General features: G+C 41.4%; 1 protein-coding gene across 1 annotated transcript in view; it reads left to right on the plus strand.

The window, feature by feature from the left end:
• The window catches only part of LOC122811990 (thymus-specific serine protease-like), a 276,765-nt gene extending 258,375 nt beyond the window's left edge, over positions 1 to 18,390 (plus strand). The window contains exon 10 of the mRNA XM_044084235.1: positions 18,173 to 18,390. Coding sequence (XP_043940170.1) covers positions 18,173 to 18,366 — 194 coding nt within the window. The 3' untranslated portion in view covers positions 18,367 to 18,390. The remainder of the gene's footprint in view (positions 1 to 18,172) is intronic.
• Positions 18,391 to 19,407: the final 1,017 nt, after the last annotated feature.

Consider the following 19,407-nt stretch of genomic DNA (forward strand, 5'->3'; position numbering starts at 1 on the left):
CACAGCATTTATTCTCACCCTTGTCCAAAAACTGAAACCATGTATTCCTTCTGCTGACCAACTACCCTCAGAATACCTACAGATAGCAGCCAGATCTATTGCTTACCCCATCTCCATCCTCAATAGAACCATCACTGAAGGATATATCCCCAAACTTTGGAAAGTCTCTCATATTATTCCCCTTCACAAAGGAGACGACTCTACTGAACTCTCCAACTATTGACCCATAGCCCTACTTTCTCCTCTATCTAAGATCATGGAAAGATGTATCCATAGGCAATTGCTAGACCACCTTCTCCATAATAACCTGCTTTCCAACACCCAACATGGGTTCCGACCTTCCCATAGCACAACTACTGCCCTCCTTTCCTTTATTGACACTATCAATAACAACCAAAACCTTAACATGCTCTCCTCTGCACTTTTCATAGACCTGTCCAAGGCTTTCGACATGGTAAATCACACTATACTCGTAAATATTCTCAAATCTGTCTCTCGACACACTAGCTATAAAATGGTTCCATTCCTACTTGGATAACAGACATCAAGCTGTACTCTGGAACGATGTTCTTTCTACACAGCTACCTGTTAATATTGGAGTTCCTCAAGGCTCCATACTGGGCCCTCTCCTGTTCTCTGTATTCATCAATGACCTTCACCAAGTAGTTCCCCAAGCTACATGCATCCAATATGCGGATAACTCTACACTTATATGCTCTGCCTCATCTGTATCAGAACTTCACTCCCTATCTCAAGATACATTTAACTCTGTAGAACTATGGTTTACAAAACGCCGTCTCTACTTCTCCTTTTTACACCTGCCAGTAAATCTCCACCAATAGACTTCACTATATCATCCCATGATGGTATGATGGTATATCCCAAGATCTAACTACCAAACTGCTAGGTATCGCCATAGATAATAACCTAAACTTTGATGCCCACATCATTAACATTCTGAAAACTACCAATAAAAAAATAGGCTCTCTTTATAGGATTAAATCCTTCCTCACTCCTGCAACTAGAATAACCATTGCCCACACGCATCTTATCTCCACCCTTCTTTATGCCTCACCCATATTTACCAATCTGTCAAAAGATAACCTTAAACTAGAAAACTCCTATAATAGCATAGCCAGATTTGCCACAGGTAATCCATATAGAGCACATCACTGTATTAATCTAAAGCATCTTGGGTGGCTTGAATTTCACCAGTATCTGAAATTCGATCAACTGGCCATCGTCCATAAAATACTTTATCAACCTGACAAAACACCCATCCTATCTAATCTTATTCACCCCTATGATAACCTTAAGTTCCCAAGATCATCACAAAAATCTCTTGTATACATCAACAAATCAAATAGAGCTGGAGACTCTCTTTTCGATTTCTATTGGAAAAACCTGGAACCTACTTCCCTCTGAACGTACCACACTTCCCTCTACTACTCTGTTTAAAAATAAACTTAAGCTCTTCCTGAAAACACATTGGATGTGCCCCTGTTCTAAACCTGACTGACCAACTTCTCCATTATTACCTGAATCAATCTACCTTCTCATCTCTGAATCTACTTCATCTTTGTAACTAATATGCCTCTATTCTCAAACTATTTCATATTAAATACTACTATGCTTCCTCTCCATCACAGTCCTAGCTAGTAGTGGATTCTTTAAAAGTGACTCGTATTACTTCTAGATTTATTACCTCACTGCATCTCCATTTCATTTTCCTTATCTTCCTTTATTACCTACATCGACACTATTGCTTTCTTCTCTTTTCTTAACTAGTACTCTTCAGTAACATTTATATGCAACTTCTTATTAACTATACTAAGTCTATTCAAATATGTGTAACCTTCATTATGTACTTTATAAATTTACAACCTCTTACTGCTTCTCTTCTCTGTTCAAGAAAATGTATTTGCATTTTAAATATGTACTTTTGTAATGTGAATTTTATTTGAATTGTGTGGAGCTTTTCTCCCCGGGCCTCTACTCAAAATGGACATATATCCAGCTAGACTAGCCCGGTCAACAAATGTAAAATAAATAAATAATAAAATAAAATTCTACAAAGTTAAGTACCCCGTTGGGGAAACTTTCTTGCCTCAGACCGATGTCAGTAAAAGTTAATAACTATTTCTTGTGGGAAGCAAATACCTCATAAGGATTTCCATTCTTATTGTATCCCACGCCTAGGCCCAGACCACAATGTCACTGGTTGTCGGTTTTGTGCTAGGTTTAACAAGCGCACTATTAAACGTTGGTTTGATTTTGCCCGACATTATTTTGGCAGAAAATTCAATTACACCATGCCATTGGAACTTCCGACGACTGGAATACATAAAAAGCACAAAGACAAGGATAGGCATCCAAGGCCCAAAACTGACTATGAAGCCTCTTCTAGGCCACTCGCCGGTTCTCTGGTTTTCAGCGAGGCGCCTTCGCAGCCCCTGACTACCGCTTCTGTAGAACCACAGGCCGCCTCTGACTCCCACATGGAGATGGCTGGGCCTTCGGACGCACAAGATTTTCAGCCTACCGAAACTAACCCTTCAGAGGGATCCGGAGTAGCTGAACAACCCGCAGCTTCAGACCTACTCAGTTAAGCATTAAATCTTCTGCTAAGTCTAAACCTCCTTTAAAAACAAAGAAACAAATACAGCATTCTGCAGGACAGGCCTCCCAGGGGGTCCCATCCCCCTCCTGATAAAAGGCCTAGACAGGATGCAGACTATGACTCCTCCGACCAGGTATCCATCTCTTCAGATTCATCCTCAGACCTAGGATACTCTTTACCCCCTTATGAGGATTCTGATGCTGAGGAATCAATTCCATCAGCCTCTCCGCCTGAGGACTACTCCTTTGGGGAAACCCTACATACCATGAGGGAGCATTTCCATTGGGAAGGCCAGGATTACTCAGAATCCAAAAAAAGGCTCTGAGACTTCCTTTTATTACCTCAACACAGACCCCTTGCTATTCCGCCAGTGTTGGATATTGTGGATGATGTGTATACTGAATCCAGCTTAAATCCTGATTCTTTACCTCCAGCCCCAGTTAAGCCTGACAGATACTACAGAGTCCCTGACTCTCACAAATTTCTTTATAAAAGCCCTGTTGCTGACCCTGAAATTATTTCTCAGGGACCAAAAGGGGTTAAGGCCTCATCAGCAAGGAATCCAGTCCCCTCTGACAGAGATTCCAGAGCATTAGACAGATGGGGGAAGAAAGTATATACGTCTGCAACTTTAGCAATGAGGGCCTTAAATTGCCAGTTTCACATGCTAAAATATCAGCAATTTTTGATGTCTCAGTTGAAACAAAAAATGCTTCTAGATTCAGATCCTCCTTATTTTAAGGAAATGCAGGATTTATTGCATGCAGCTGAACCTGTGGGAAAACATACTTTGCAATGTGGTTTTGATTCTTTAGAGGCCTCCTGTAGAGCAGCAGTTAGTTCTGTCATTAGAAGGCATGCTTGGTTAAAAGAACATACGTTACCAGATCATGTTAAAGCAAAACTATTGGATGCACCTTTGCAGCAGGATGTGTTGTTTGGAGTTAAGGCAGAAGAGGTATTAAAGAAAATGGAGGATAAGGCAAAATCAATGCAAACAGTGAAGGATTTCTTACAGGTTCAGCCTCCTCGATTTAGCAGAAATTGGCCAACAAAGAATTGGTCCTTTCCAGTTACAGACAGACCTCAAAGGGGCAGATACAGACGTCCAAGAGGTAGAGGTCAACCACAAGGTCCTTGCAGGCCTCGACAATGGGGTGCATCAGGCCAGAAAGAAGGGGAAGACAGGCCCCAACCATATAAAAAACAAACCCCAATGACTTCCCACTACAGCTGCCAAACGGCTCTCTTGGCAGCTCCCTTGGGAGGAAAGCTGGCACTTTTCTATCACAATTGGCATATGATCACCAAAGACAAATGGGTTCTCAACATTGTATGTCAAGGTTACAGGTTCCACTTTCACACTCTGCCAAGGTTAAAAGGAATGCCAAATAAGCCACCAAATCAATGGGCAGAGGCTCAAAAACAAATTACAGCACTCATGGACATGAGAGCTATTCAAAAGGTACCGCCACAGGAGCAAGAACAAGGATTTTACTCGAGACTCGTTCTGGTTCCCAGAAAGGACAAAGCCTGGAGGCCCATTCTGGATCTTTCTTCTCTAAACACTTACCTGGATGTTCCGAAATTCAAAATGTTGGCACTACAGCAGCTTCTTCCCATGCTGGGCAAGAAAGCTTGGCTCGTAACCTTGGACCTCAAGGAGGCATACCTGCATGTCCCCATCAGACAAAACTGCAGAAGATACCTCCGATTCATAGCTGGTTCAATGCACTATCAATTCTCTGCACTGCCCTTTGGCTTATCTACTACACCCAGGGTCTTCACAAAGTGCCTGGCACCAGTAATTGCATTTTGCAGACACAAAAGAATTCAAATTTATCCGTACCTGGACGACTGCCTGATTCAAGCAGAGAGCAAGGACATGCTTCTAAAGCATCTGGCGTTTGTAAAAAAGTTAAGTTGCCTAGGGTGCACAGTAAACAAAAAGAAATAAAAACTAGTGCCCTCACAAGAGAGAATATTCCTGGGTGCCAACTTGAATCGGCCCAGATGGCTTATCTCACGCCAGACAAGCAAGGACAACTGACTCAATATTTTCAATTGATGGCAACAAGAATCCAACTCCCTGCAAGAAAAATTCTGCAGGCCTTGGGTTGCATGGCATCTTGCATACTAATTATTCCATATGCCAGACTGCATATGAGGCAACTACAATGGTACCTAAAGAGTGTCTGGTCTCAACACTGTCAAAGTTTGGAAACAGTTATACCACTAATTCCTTGCCTTCAAGAGTTTCGATGGTGGGCTCAAGCTTGTCACCTCAACAAGGGACATCTTTTTACTCAACCCACAGCCCAGCAAACACTGACAACAGATGCATCGGATTGCGCCTGGGGAGCACACATGGCAGGAAAATGTATTCAGGGCAAGTGGCCCGCAGAAAAAAGGCATCTTCACATCAATCAAAAAGAGATGCTAGCTGTACAAAATGCCCTTATAGCCTTCAAGGACCTGCTGCATCCAGGACAACTACTACTAAAGACAGACAACACCACAGTTAGGTGGTACATAAACAAGAAAGGGGGCACTCACTCTTATCCCCTCTGCAGACAAGCCATGACCTTGTGGTACACAGCTCTAAACTATCAAGTTCATCTACAAGCACAATTACTGTCCGGAGCGAAAAACACACTGGCAGACGACTTGAGCAGAAACATCATGGATCCCCACGAATGGAAACTGAATCCACAAATATTCAGAATAACACAGAAATGGTGGAGCCCGGACATAGATCTGTTTGCATCCCCAATGAACTGCCAGCTGCAGAAATTCTGCACAAGGACTTGCCATCCACAAGCATGGAAAGTGGATGCCCTCTCAGCTGGAAAAACCTACAAGTATATGCTTTCCCACCACTACCTCTCCTTCCAAAGGTACTCATAAAAGCCAGGCAAGAAGAGCCAAAGATGATCCTGATGGCAACAGACTGGCCACGCCAGCATTGGTACCCAATCTTAAAGAACTTAGTACAAGGACCAACCTGGATTTTCCCTCAAATCCCACATCTGCTGACTCAGCACAACAATCAGATACTTCACAGCCAGCTTAAAGACTAAACCTGGCTGCATGGAAGATTCCTTAGTCAAGCAAGCAAAGCCTCTCTCCAAAGCTGTTATGGATGTCATTCTGGAGGCCAGAAGGCCTAGTACCAGGAAAGCCTATTCGGATAAATGGAAGAGATTCTGTGCCTGGAACCAGGCTCACAGCCTTGACCCTCTTGTCTCAAATATTCCTCAGATGCTACAATATTTAACTGAGATGTTGGACAAAGGCCTCTCCTTTTCATCCATCAAGATCCACGCCTCTGCTATTCCTGCTCATTGCAATACGGATCCACCAATTTTCTCTAATCCTTTGCTAAAACAGTACCTCAGAGGGGCTAAAAACATAAGACCGCCCCGTAGAGCACCTACTCCAACTTGGGACCTCAACTTCGTGTTGGAAAAATTAACTTTACCTCCTTTTGAGCCAGCTAACACAGCAGATTTAAAATATATCTCTTGGAAAACTGATCTGCTCCTGGCAATAACATCAGCACTAAGAGTTTCAGAATTACAGGCACTAATGGCAGTGGAACCTTTCATCATTTTCCACCAAGACTGGGTGTATTTAAGAACCAACCCTACGTTTATGCCAAAGGTGGTATCAAGTGTGGCTCTAAACCAAATTATTCACTTGCCAACTTTTTATCCAAATCCACAGAATAAAGGGGAGAGACTACTGCATTCTTTGGACATACACAGGCAGTTACACTTCTACTTGGACAAAACCAAAGCTTTCAGAAAATCTGAGCAATTATTGGTAGCATATGCAGCAGGAGCACAGGGAAAAGCCATTTCAAAACAGACTATTTCAAAATGGATAGGACACTGTATACATTTCTGCTATACACACCATGGGAAACCTGTACCTAACAGCATTAGATCTCACTCCACCAGGGAACAGCCACTTCAACTGCCTACCTCAGAGGAGTACCTACCAAGGACATTTTGAAAGCAGCAACTTGGAGTTCTGTACATACCTTCACCAAGCATTACCATCTGCCTCTATACTCTAAATCCAGAGCTGGCTTCACCACTGCAGTGCTGCAAGGCCTTATAGCCACCCCTAATGCCAGCCAGTCTACCTCAGTTTTGGGATTCTACCCAAGTGTAATGACTGCACTAGTGTAACACAATGAACATAGTACAGTTTTGTACCTACCATAAATGAAGATGTTAGTGTATACACTGCTGCAGTCCAGGTTACCCTCCCTCCTTCCCCTCTTACTTGCTGGTACATACCTATGTCTTCTACCCTTTACTACCTATGGGGAGTATTTGCTGGTAACTGAAAGTTGTTGATTGCTTTTCTTATGTATGTTTTATTAGCAATTTGAATTGCCTACCTTTTTGGGGCACCTGACATCTGGGGCAAGAAAAACTGAAGAAAATGGCGTCTGCTGCATCTTATATACCCCTGTCGCACTGACGTCAGGGAGGAGGTGACAGCAACCAATGCCAGACCAAGACTTTGGAACTCAGAACGACTGGGGAACCGCCTGACGGCAGGATAACCCAAGTGTAATGACTGCAGCAGTATATACACTCTAACATCTACATTTATGGTAGGTACAAAACTGTACTTTTTCATTCACTTGTGAATCTTCATGTTTTGTAAATGTGTGAAGTCTGATGATAAAGTTTGTGGGCATTTTGACTCGCTACTGTGGGGGAGCACTAAGGCTAATGCCGCTTCCCCTGTCTCAAGGGAAAGATATGGGACTGTGATGGACATGCCAGGTATCATGCCTCTATTGGAAGCAAGAGTTGGTGAAGGTTTCAGTAGTGAAAGGACTGGAAGACTGTAGGTCCTCATTGTGCAGGTGGAGATGCACCTCCCCACCATGTACACATTGTCGGCACTTTGGCACCGAAATCTTCGCTTAGCGTGCAAGTTTCTTCCATGAGTGAACCCTCTTGGTTAAAGTCCACAAAAAAGCAATTGTGTGAGGAACTGAGGAAAAAGGATGGGAGCTTGAAGTCAGCAGTACCTAAAGGGAAAATAATATTAAAATTAAATAAGAAAGAAAATAAACTGGTTGGTAGAAGAATTTTTTTCTGTTTTGTCTGTCTGACTGTTGAAGCTAAAACCCAAAGCGTAGGCTCCGAAAAATTCATTTTATTCGTAGTCCTAGTATCTTTCGGAGCCTACACTTTGGGTTTTAGTTACTTGTTTTGACTTAGTTTGTTCTTTGACCGTTGAAGCTAGCCTAAGATCATTGGTCCTTTTCCTTTCAAGATCAGTAGTCCTAGAGACCCAAGATCTAAAAAAAAAAATCCCATTCTGGTACGTTTTTTCCCACTTTTCAGTCCTCTGTCTTGTTCAAAAGTTACTTTCTCATTGTTTGCTTAAACTGTGTCCCGTCTATCTGCTAATCATGCACTTTTTTTCCCTGCAGTACAGCCTTGCATTTCTCCTCAGTGGTTTATACATCCTTATATCCTCCCTGCCGTTCTGCTTTTCAAGTGGAAAAAGATTGGGCTGTAGACTTTCCTTGTACTTCAGAATTTTAGTGCCCCCTCACCAGCCTAGTTTCCTTTCCTATGACTCCGTACATAATTTTTAACTTCTCTTCCCCTATATAATCAGCAACAGACCACCTATAATCTAGTAATGATCAATTTTTTGTGATGGAAATCATGCAAAGCTGCAGTGTTTAATGGTAAACATTTCTTTAAGTAATGGAAGAGAGCAAAGAAAATGCATATTGGCAGACTAAGATCTTAACGTACTGTATATAAAACTGGTACAGTAGGGGTAATAAGCATAGTGTGTGTGCTACAGTAGGGGTAATACGCATAACATGTGTGCCACATGCATGTTTGAACTTAATCTTGGCCATGTCCCTTGTTCACAGACTTAACCTAAATTACCTGTGCAGCATGGGGGAATGTTCTTGGTCTACAAAATTCTGCTGTCTGATTAGCCAGTTTAAATTAACATCTGATTTTTGACAGAAATGGACCTAACAACACTGAATTTGCCTATGCATTACACACAAAGTAGCATATAATGCAGAATTCTAATGGTACTGTTTTTAATTTCTCCAACTCTTTTGGGTTTCTAATACCATGACGGGAATGGACCCCATCCCTAAGTCAAAGTACGATTAAAGGGCATGAGATTAGTATTCTTTCACTGACCAGTTGCTCCTACTAGTGTTGGAACTGTCTGGATGTCTTTCTTCCACATGGCTCTCGTTTCTGCCTGCAGATCAAAGTATTTTATGACTTTGTGTGTCTCTGTATGCAAAACACTGTAAAACACTGTAAAACACTGTAATCACTATAGTCACTAGGTGTGGCGATTTCAATGATCAATGCTACTTCTTTTCTTGGACCACTGTATCTGGTTTTCTAGCATCTGTCTTTTGAACTGTTGGTATTGGATGATCCCATGTGATATAAACTTCATCATTTTCTATGATTCTTTGTGGCTCATGTTTCCAGTGTTTTTCAGCCATTTCGATACCATAGTGTTTGCACAATCTCCAGTGCAACAGTCTCGCAACATTATTATGCCTTTCAGTATACAGTCCCTCTGCCATTAGTGTGTTGCAACCAGCAACAAGGTGTGTGAATGTTTCCAGTTAGGTTTTACAAAACCTTCATATGTCTGTTTCTCCCACATGTTCAATGGACTTTGCAAATCAGTGTGTAGGTAGCTGACTATCTTGGGCTGCCAATATTAACCTTTCATTTCTTGATGTGAATTAATCTCTCCTTAACCATTCCTGCATTTGTTCTTTATCAACATGAGGCTCTTCCAGAAGTTTTCTATACTTCCACCTATATTTGTTTTTTCCACCTTGTATTCTTTCTTTTGTTTTTTAGCACATTCAGTTGCTGCTTGTTTTTTTTATCTACTTCTGGTTTGATTCCATTCCTGCTTGACGTCAATATCCTTCTGCTAAATTAAGCAGAGACGTCATCTTAGATTTATTCTCCTCGTGTTTCAGAACTTTCACTACATTTGGATTTTGTGAGGTTAGTAGAAGTCCCATGATTGCAGTTCTATACATGTAATCAATTTCAAGGAGGCCCATCCCGCCTTCGGAACGGGGAATTATATAATCTTGGTATACACTGATTTTTATAAATCAATTTTGGTGAACATGAAGCATCCTTGTTTTAATATCAAGTCTATCCAACACTTTTTGGGGCCAGTCAGTCACTCCAGAACTGTAAGTTAGGACAGGAAGAGCAAATTGATTTATAGCTTGGATCTTGTTCCTAGATGTTAATGCTGTTTTCAGGATTAATTTGTCTTCTAAAGTACTCCTTACTGAGTTTTATTCGCATTTGTTCATGTTTTTATTGCTGATCCTTCATAAATTCCCAAGTATTTATACACTTCCTTTTGCTAAAGTTCTTATATCACATTCTTGCCCCAAACTGATGTTTTCCTGGTGCTGCAGTTTTCCTTTTTTAAAGGTTGCTTTTGCACATTTATCAAGACCAAATGACATTCCAATATCATCTGAAAAAGTTTTAACAACCTGCAGCTGTGCTTTCAGTTCCTCATCTGATTAGCTATGCAGTTTTAAATCATCGACAAATAAGTCATTAGGCTTTGTTGTTTTCTAGGAGCCAGATTGTAGCCATGGCCTAAGTTAAGTAAACAGCTTAATGGATTAATGACATTAATGCAGTATGTGTCCATTTATGGTGTTTCTTGACAAAAGGCATCAATAATCAAAGGTTTGATGGGTTTAGTACTTTTGAGCAAAATGCTGAAAAGTCAACATCCGTTTAATCAATAGAAACAGATGGTCAATGGGTGTATAACAATCCTGATGTAAGGGACCATGCCCTTTCCCTGGGAATTGTGGTATCTCTGAATTAGTATATATAATAAGCATGAGGTAATGGGCGCAAAGCGGCTTTCACCAGAATCCCTCCCCCCATTTCTCCAAGATACCCAGTGAAATTTTACAGTGGTCCCCATAGGCAAATTCTAAGCAGCTTGGATTTGTACTTGTCTGCTCAAATAGATTATCCTTACTATGCCTTTGTCATCTCCTTGTACAGGTTGGGGTCCCACTCCTAGGCCCCCAATTATTATTCAACCCCTCACTCCTGAATTTGGCCGAAACCCATCATCCCCCTCCCACCCAGCTCATTAAAAGTTCATATTTCACAAGCAATCCTCTTTTATTTTCCTCAACCCGTACCACATTCTAACAGACCAACTCACTTTTCTCCTTCCACTTGCTGTGCTTCCTCCTGTTGCTGCTCTGCTGCTTGGCACTTTTGCCATTCAACCAATCCACATCCTAAGTACAAAACCACTCTTCTCCCTCATACTGCAGCCATCTTACAACCCATTGTCCTTCTCTAAACTCTCCAGCTTACCTTCCATCTCCTATTGTTCAACTGCCTTATTAGAATCTGCTCCCATCTTCCTGCATACTCTTATTACCACCAACTGATGCTTATACATAATTCTGAGTAAACAAAGTTGAAAAATTGTGAGAAACATAATGTGTAAGTTCTGTAAAACATAACTTGAAGCAGTTGTCCATCTTATTGCTGGGAATTAAGCACTTGGTTGAAGTTTTGTACACTGAAAGACATAATAATATGGCAAGACTATTGCATTTAGGATTGCAGAAACATGAACCACAAATTATCGCGATGAAGTTTATATTACATGAGATCACCCATTATCAACGGTTCAAAAATAGATGCAAGGAAACCATATATAGTAGTCCAAGAGAAAAAGACCAAATTAGCATTGATCTTTGAAATCCATACATCCAGTGATTACAGTATCTTTTATATGGGGGGAGACGGTCATAATACTAGGATTTGTGAACAGAAAAGAGAGCAGTGTGGAAGGAGGATAACCAGATAGTTCCAATAGTAGTAGTAGGAGCAATGGGTCTAATAAACAAATTACAGTTGAAATTAGGTAAGCACTGGCCCTTGTTTTCAATTATAAAGGAATTCCCAATATTATTCTAGCATGTCCAAAGGTCAGTTGTCAATCTCCTCTCCGTTCCAGCTGGTGAATCTGGGAATCTTGAGGCAATGTTACAACTGCCTCATGTACACAGACAACCCTCTCCTCCTCCCAACAAATTCCAACACATGTGAGAGATGCAACCATATAGCCAAACTGGAGGCTAAACTCTCAACTCAGTACTGGCATAACCAGTCAGGAGGAGAAGGAAACCACACTCATTACAATTAGTCTCACATAGACCTACCACGACAGCAAACCAAACACATAATCACACAAAAACATACTCGGAGGCTCTAAAAGATCTGCCTAAGCAGCAGAGACCTCCAAAGCAGACACCCAAGCAACCGCTATCCCAAAACTAAACACGTGCAACACATCTCACAAAGCCAGTGTGCCGAACAGTCACAGCCCTTAAGACTAAACAACACACCTGATACACTTGTAATAGGTGACTCTATCGTCAGGCACACTGACGTCCCGCTCACCAGGCTGAACAAGGAGAGGGTCATGGTGAGCAGCCTGTTGGACGCTAGGATCCGCCACATAACACAAGTCCTCAGGTCACTCCAAGGCAAGTACAAATATGTTGTCCATGCTGGTGTGAATGACCTGAGACGTACCTCCCTGGACTACATGAAAAGAGACATAAAGGAGCTCTCTGAGCATGTAGCCCAGGCCGGTATGACCCTGACCTTGAGTAGCATCTTACCCTCACCAAGAATGATGCCACAATATGAAGACACGATGACCAATTTCAACAATTGGCTTAAGTACTGGTGTCATTCAAAGTGGATCCAGTGCTTGTCAACTTGGGATGATATGCTCGACGAGCCACGATGCTTCGCTAGGGACGGCTTGCACCTATCACCCCTGGGCTTTCGGATATTGGCAAAGGCTCTTGCTACCCCCATAGTGCCTTTTTTAGGCAAGGCTCAAAAGACAAACCCACCTTCCATAGGTATCACAAGGGATAAGAAACTGAGTAATGCTACTCAACGCCAGAAGTCTAAACCTCAAGATGCATGCACTCAAAACTCTCCTTAGCATGGAGAACATCGATATCTGTGCAGTAACAGATACCTGGTTCAGGGCTCCCGAGAGCACCACAGCACTACCAGGTTATACCGCATACCATGCTTTTCGGCCCCAAAACTTGGACCGAACCACAAAAGGAGGGGGAGTATCGATATTCATCAGATACCCACACCTCCAGGTTGGTGGCAAAGCACGAAGCATCAGAGACTATCCATGTGCAACTGGGTAAAACTGCCTTCCAGTTTATAGCCTGCTACAGACCACCCTCCCAAACCCAGGAACCCCACTCGGCCTGTCTGAGAACACTGGAAAATATGAAGGTCTCTCCAAACACCATTATATTGGGTGACTTCAACTACCCAAACATAGACTGGGAGCATTACTCTAGCTCCAACACCCTAGCCCAAAGGTTCTTAGAATTTATAAACTCAAATGCTATGGAACAACTTGTTACCACTCCAAGAGGGGAAAACATACTGGACCTGATCATCACCAACATGGGGACTCTATGCTCCAGACCAGAAGTGTATCCCTCACTGGTAAGATCAGACCATAAACTAATCTCACTGGATATTCACATCCCGACCCCACCCCCTGCCCCGAAAACCACAGTGAAAAACTTCTCTAAAGCAAATTTCACACTCCTCAAAAACAGAGGTGGAATCCTTCAAAGCCCCCGGGCCTGTGGAAAATACAGCCCAGACCGCAGAATCCTTTATAAACGCATTCTATGAACACCTTCAGGGATGCATGGATCATGCGATCCCAAATAATCCTCCAAAGGCAGACGTCCTGTCTGGTGGACCCCAGCCATAAACAAACTATACAATAGAAGGAGGAAGCTACTAAATGATAGAGCAAAATCCCAGAAAGGGAAGGCATCACTGATCAGTATTAGCAAAAAACTATGGGCACTCATAAAATTGTCTAAGGCCAGCTTCGAGAGAAAAATTGCACAGGACACTAAGGATAATCACAAGGCTTTCTTTAGTTATGTTAGGAACCTGGGTGGTAATTCCCAGATATGCTCAGAATTAGTCCACAAAGACAAAAAATACACTGAACCCACAGACATTGCCAACATCCTAGCTGACAGGTTCAGTGCAAACCCTCCCCCCCACCAAAAGGGCAAATATCTATCCCAGCAGAGTGATGCCCCCCTGACATCTCAGATGCTCAGAAAAGAGCCGCCCTCTCCAAAGGAAAAAACAGCATCAATGAGACCAGACGGTGTCCCGGGCTGCGTCCTACATGAACTCCAAGAAGAGCTAAACCCAAACATAACTGTTCAATCTCAGCCTTACTACAGGATATGTGCCCAAAGAGTGGCGTACAGCAACAGTGGTCCCTCTTCATAAATGTGGTGCCTCAACGGATCCTGGAAGCTAACGCCCCATAAGCCTGACTAGCTTGGTCTGCAAAGCTATGGAAACTATCATCATGGACCTCATAAATAAAGATATTGGGGACCTACAGACACTGGATCCTACCCAGTTCGGCTTTAAGGGCAGATCCTGCCTCTTTAAACCTTGTTGATTTCTTTGAAACAGTCACCAAGGCCATTGACGAGGGGAAGGTGGTCCACACAGCCTACCTGGACCTGGCAAAAGCCTTCGATACAATAACCCACTCGGGCATTATAGATAAGCTCACCAGCTTAAATATAAACCCCTATGTCACTAGATGGATTGCAAACTGGCTCAAGGACAGAACCCACATGGTTAGAATTGCTGGAGCCATGTAAGACTCCAAACCAGTTACAAGTGGTGTCCCACAAGGCTCAGTCCGGGGACCTCTCGTTTGGTACATATTTCTCGGAGGTACAGGCCAACATGGAAGGACTGTGGCTGACCAAGTTCGCAGATGACTGCAAACTGGGTGCCATAATCGACTCTCCAGCCAACACAAGCATCCTCCAAAAGGGCCTCATAGAAACAGACAACTGGTGCCAGAGCCATGGCCTCAAGCTAAATGCCAAAAAGTGTATAGTCATCCCCTTTGGCAAAAACAAAGTGCCCACAAATTACCACATAGGTGGTAATCCATTAAGTACAGAAGAAGTAATTAGGGACCTGGGGACCCAAGTTGATGGCAATCTCTCATTTGACAACCACGTGGCCAAAGTGGTTAGAAAAACATTTTATATAGCCCACCTAATCATGAAGGGATTCACTTCTAGATCAGGGGAGGTCATCGTGCCTCTTTACTCATCCCTCATCAGGCCCATAAATTGAGTACAATGCCCCTTTTGGGATGTACCTTACCAGACACCTGCAGCAACTGGAAAGACCCCAAAAGTACCTCAGCAAGAGGATCAAAGGGCTCAAGCAGATGCCATATGCTGCCTGGTTAAAGAAACTCCAGCTCTACTCAGTGGCATACCACCTGCTCAGAGGCGATCTGTGCCTGAAGCATAAAGCCATGTCCAACCCGGAATTAATGGACATGCTGCACCTCAGAAAATCCAAATCCCATCGAGCTACGCGCTCGAGAGACTTGAACCTCAGCACTGAAATAAATAGGACATGCTTGAAGGACAGATTCATAACCCAGAGGCTCCCTTCACTCTGGAATAAAATCCCATTCCAGGTTAGGCAGAGTCCCTCTGACTCTCTTCAAGAGGAATCTTGAGTGGATGGGAGATCGTAGGTTTACCCCAGGTATCACTTCTGTGTCACTGTTACAGAGGCACAGTATACTAACCTCGAAAAAGGGCATAGCAAAATAAATTTAAAATGGGTGGCGAAAGCCAAACACATTCTGGCTAGTCTTATAAATGCCCTAGGGCAGATAGCCTAGTATGAACCTATGAACCTATATGAACTACAGAAGGAGGCAAGTCTGGGTACATTATATATGTGTGTGTATATAAACATAAAACACACTAGAACTTTTCATATCAACTCAGTCCCCCTGAATTCAACAATGCAGAAGTTCTCCTACCACTCCTCAAGGTAAACAATCATAATTGCCTCTGTAGAATATGCCAGACAATACCAATCATGCTGAATCATTTTTTTGCTGGACCTCTGCAAAATTCTTGCAGGAAACCATAATAATAATTGAAGACTAATATTGATATAATTTAGGATATTCGTTTTTTTTTATATTAACTTGCTTCAATTAGAACCAAAAGAGTAAAAATCAACCCTGTCCCTTGGTCTCTTTCTATTCAACAGTCATGGATCCCCCATATTGCAAGCAAGCATGCATTATTCAGTACACAGATGACTCCATACTCAACTTCTGTGCTATAAACTGCATCAGACTTGAGTCTCAGTAAACCTTCACATTATCAGCTGACAATATTTTAGCAACATACTCATTGTTTTCTTTCCATAATACACTCTCGCAAAGCACTACACGATGTACTCCATTTTCTTCTAAAATCACCTTCTGCTTATGGTTCAGGGTACTTTATTTTGCAAATATTGTGTCAAGCTTCTGTACCTCCTGGGAAGGTGGTGTTTACACAGTAACACACCCTGGCAGGCATTATTGCACTTGGTAAATGGGCTATTAAATTGTTTTGCATTTGTTTTTTTTCTGTTTTTTATTACAATATATATTTTTGATGTAAAACAGTTCCTTCACGTAATACTTCACACTTGTAGTGTATGCAAGTGCTGGAGGAAGTATTTCACATCTGGAATGTTATGCAGGTATGTTAATGTCCACACGTATGCAAACACACGTGCACAAGCGCTGACAGACTCCCATACTTATAGGGACGCAAGCAAATTCAGAAAGGCAGATGTAAGCACTTTCAAAGGCACTAACAGACTCCTGTACACATTGAAACATGCATTCAGAAAGGCAGATACACTCACATATATACATAGGCTGAAACACGTGTGTACACACGCGCACACACCCACACAATCCCAGGCACTTTGAGCATATGCTGTCACTAACACAAATGAGTTTTTATTTATTTATTTTTTTTACCTTTTAATTAATTATACCATTGCTAAACTTCAAAGCATTGTATAGCAAGCATACAAACTGGCTTATTTTTGTTTACTGTCAGAGCTCCTCAGCAGCTTAATATGCTGCCATAAAGTGTCACTTGTTTTTTTAACAGGCACTACCTGTACATTAGCACTCTGCTGGAGAACCTTCGTTCAGGATGTCAATGTACAGGTCACCCATTCTCTAAACTGGTTTGTGTAGCGTTACATACTGCTCAACTTTAGACCTTGTTTATACAGCTAGGTCAGCCTTTCAGTGTTTATAGCATTACTACAATGCACCCTTTGTTTACCATTCAGATTTGCCCATTAGTGCTTTCATCATACAGGATACACAGGTATTCTTGCTGTGTCCCACTATTTAGAAAGACAGAAGCGCCCCCACAGAGAAACAGGGTACCTGAACTATCTGACTGCAGTGATGTTCACTATAGGTCTCTGACTACAATGTTCTGTTTTCTTAATCAAAATTATACAGAATATGTGGGGAGTTTCAGGTGCCGCGTGTACTGTCATTTAAAAAAAAAAAAATGACAGGGCAAAGTGTCTAAATGAGAGCCTGAAGTGTCTAACAACTTTTAAAGCTGTTGACTGATTAGTGGTGCACTTAATTTCTGGAAGATGATCTACACACCTCTCACATATGTCTGATTTTCAGGAGCCAATCTGATTTGTAATCTACAATTTTGATCTGTGCCATCATAAAAGTCTTTCCTGGACTGTGGCTTAGTCAAATGGCAGTAATTTAACTAGTAAACTTTAGAAAAGTCCTATTCCATTATTTTTTTTAAATCAGCTTTATTAATATTTTATAAACTATCTGGGAACATTAATCATGGATTTTTTTTATCTATTCATTTTGCTCTGTCCCTGATTGTAGAAATAAGATATTGAAACTTGATGGGTTATAGTTTTAAACTATATGATGGTTTCCCATGTACATCACTGATAGCTGCATTATGTGCATGTCAGTGCAAGTTTCAGTAGTAATGATGACTTTTATACACTAGAATCTAACTGTAATCTCACTGTAACGGGCTTGTTATAGCTAGGCATTTGTGTATAAACTTCATTATAAGAAGGATATCTTTATTTCAATTTCCGAGCTTACAGCACCTTCCGTGTATTTTTAGGATGAGAACTTCAAACAGGCATATTGCTGATGTAAATGAACTAGGGTTTAGAATAGCTTTAAAATAACAATTTTATGTTTTTTTATCTCTTTTCATAATATTTTAAATATTCTCATCAGTTATTGAAATTCATTCTAAGAAACATATCCGTTAATCTTCAGGAATGTCATAAGAATTTCAGAGAAAAAGTTAATTGGTTAGTGTTTACTCTATTTCATTAAAAACAAAAAAGATAAAAAGGTGAAGCTGTCTCTCTCTGAGCAATTTAATTAAATGTCAGGTAGTATCTGTAGTTTTGAAAGGAAGAAAAACAAAATTTTATGCATGATTTATTCTGGAATTAATTTTTTCTAATTTCATTTTTCTTTTTATGCTTTCAGACCAGACCTGTGAAGATGAGAGCTGCCCTTTCTCTCGCCTTATGACACTGGAAGCCCAGCTGGACATTTGTTCCAAGGTGTTTGGGATTGATCCCAAGAGTGTAGAGCAAGCTGTGAAGTTTACCAATGAGTATTATGGAGCTGACCACCCCAAATCCAGCAGAATCATCTTTGTAAATGGTACATTGATATGATCCTTTGACACCACACATTTGTAGTGCACATATGCTATGACCATTGTTTTTCCTGAAATAATGTTTCCAGGTTTTTACTTTAAAAGGAAAATCAAAAGTTACTCTGACTGAAAACTTTAGGTATAAATGTAAAATATAGCTTCCTTAGTTTTGATCGAACATTACTTTGATCTTCATGTCATGGGTCAAAGAACCGAATATTCGTAACAATAGCTTTTGGAACAGTGAGATGGAAAGGAGAAAACATAAGGCTGCATTATAATACAGCATGAGTACTAGGGAGGCTTAATTAAATGAAGCAGCATTTTTCCAGTTGATTGTTAGTGTAGTGGTGTTGGACAAGTGGTGTTGGATAAGGACTGGTAAATAAGGATTACCTGTTCAAATCTGCATGCTTGAGCTTTGTTTTACATTATTTTGGGTCCCTTCCAGTTTGGTGGTATGGTCACATATTAAATATTTCCTGATGGTTTATTTTGTGGTATCTATGATTGCTTGTTTGTGTTTGCTGCAACTGTTAAGGGTCCATGACTTGCATCACCCTTCTCCCAGATCATACACATGGTACAATTCTTCCAGTATTCTGTGTTTTCCTTTCCATCTCACTGTTCTGATTTTCATTATTTTCAACAGCCTTCATTATGAACACACTACTCTGACAGATGACATGAAGATCAAAGTAATGTGATTCGGTCAAAGTTTAGGAAGCTATAAAACTCAGAGCAGTTATGTGAAGAGAGCTGCTATGGCATTCACTCACTGTACTTTTTGTCTAGTTTAACATGGGGAGGATGGCTGTGTTATTTAATCTAGAAGTAGACCACTGTTATGGATGTACCACACTGTCCCTGAGATCTTTTTTGCGGTGCCACAGGAGACAGAATGAACTCTATTTCACCTTTCTGCATGTTTGTACTCTTATATGACTGTCCATAACTGCACTTGACATTTCTTTAGTGCCACATAGCTAGTAACAATCTGAAAGTCCGTCTTATGGCTACTTTCATTCCCAGATGTTCTTTTCCCCCCTGGAGAGCACTA

This window comes from Protopterus annectens, chromosome 1.part0 (genome assembly GCF_019279795.1).
Source record: "Protopterus annectens isolate FY-2018-M chromosome 1.part0, PAN1.0, whole genome shotgun sequence".
Classification (NCBI taxonomy): domain Eukaryota; kingdom Metazoa; phylum Chordata; order Ceratodontiformes; family Protopteridae; genus Protopterus; species Protopterus annectens.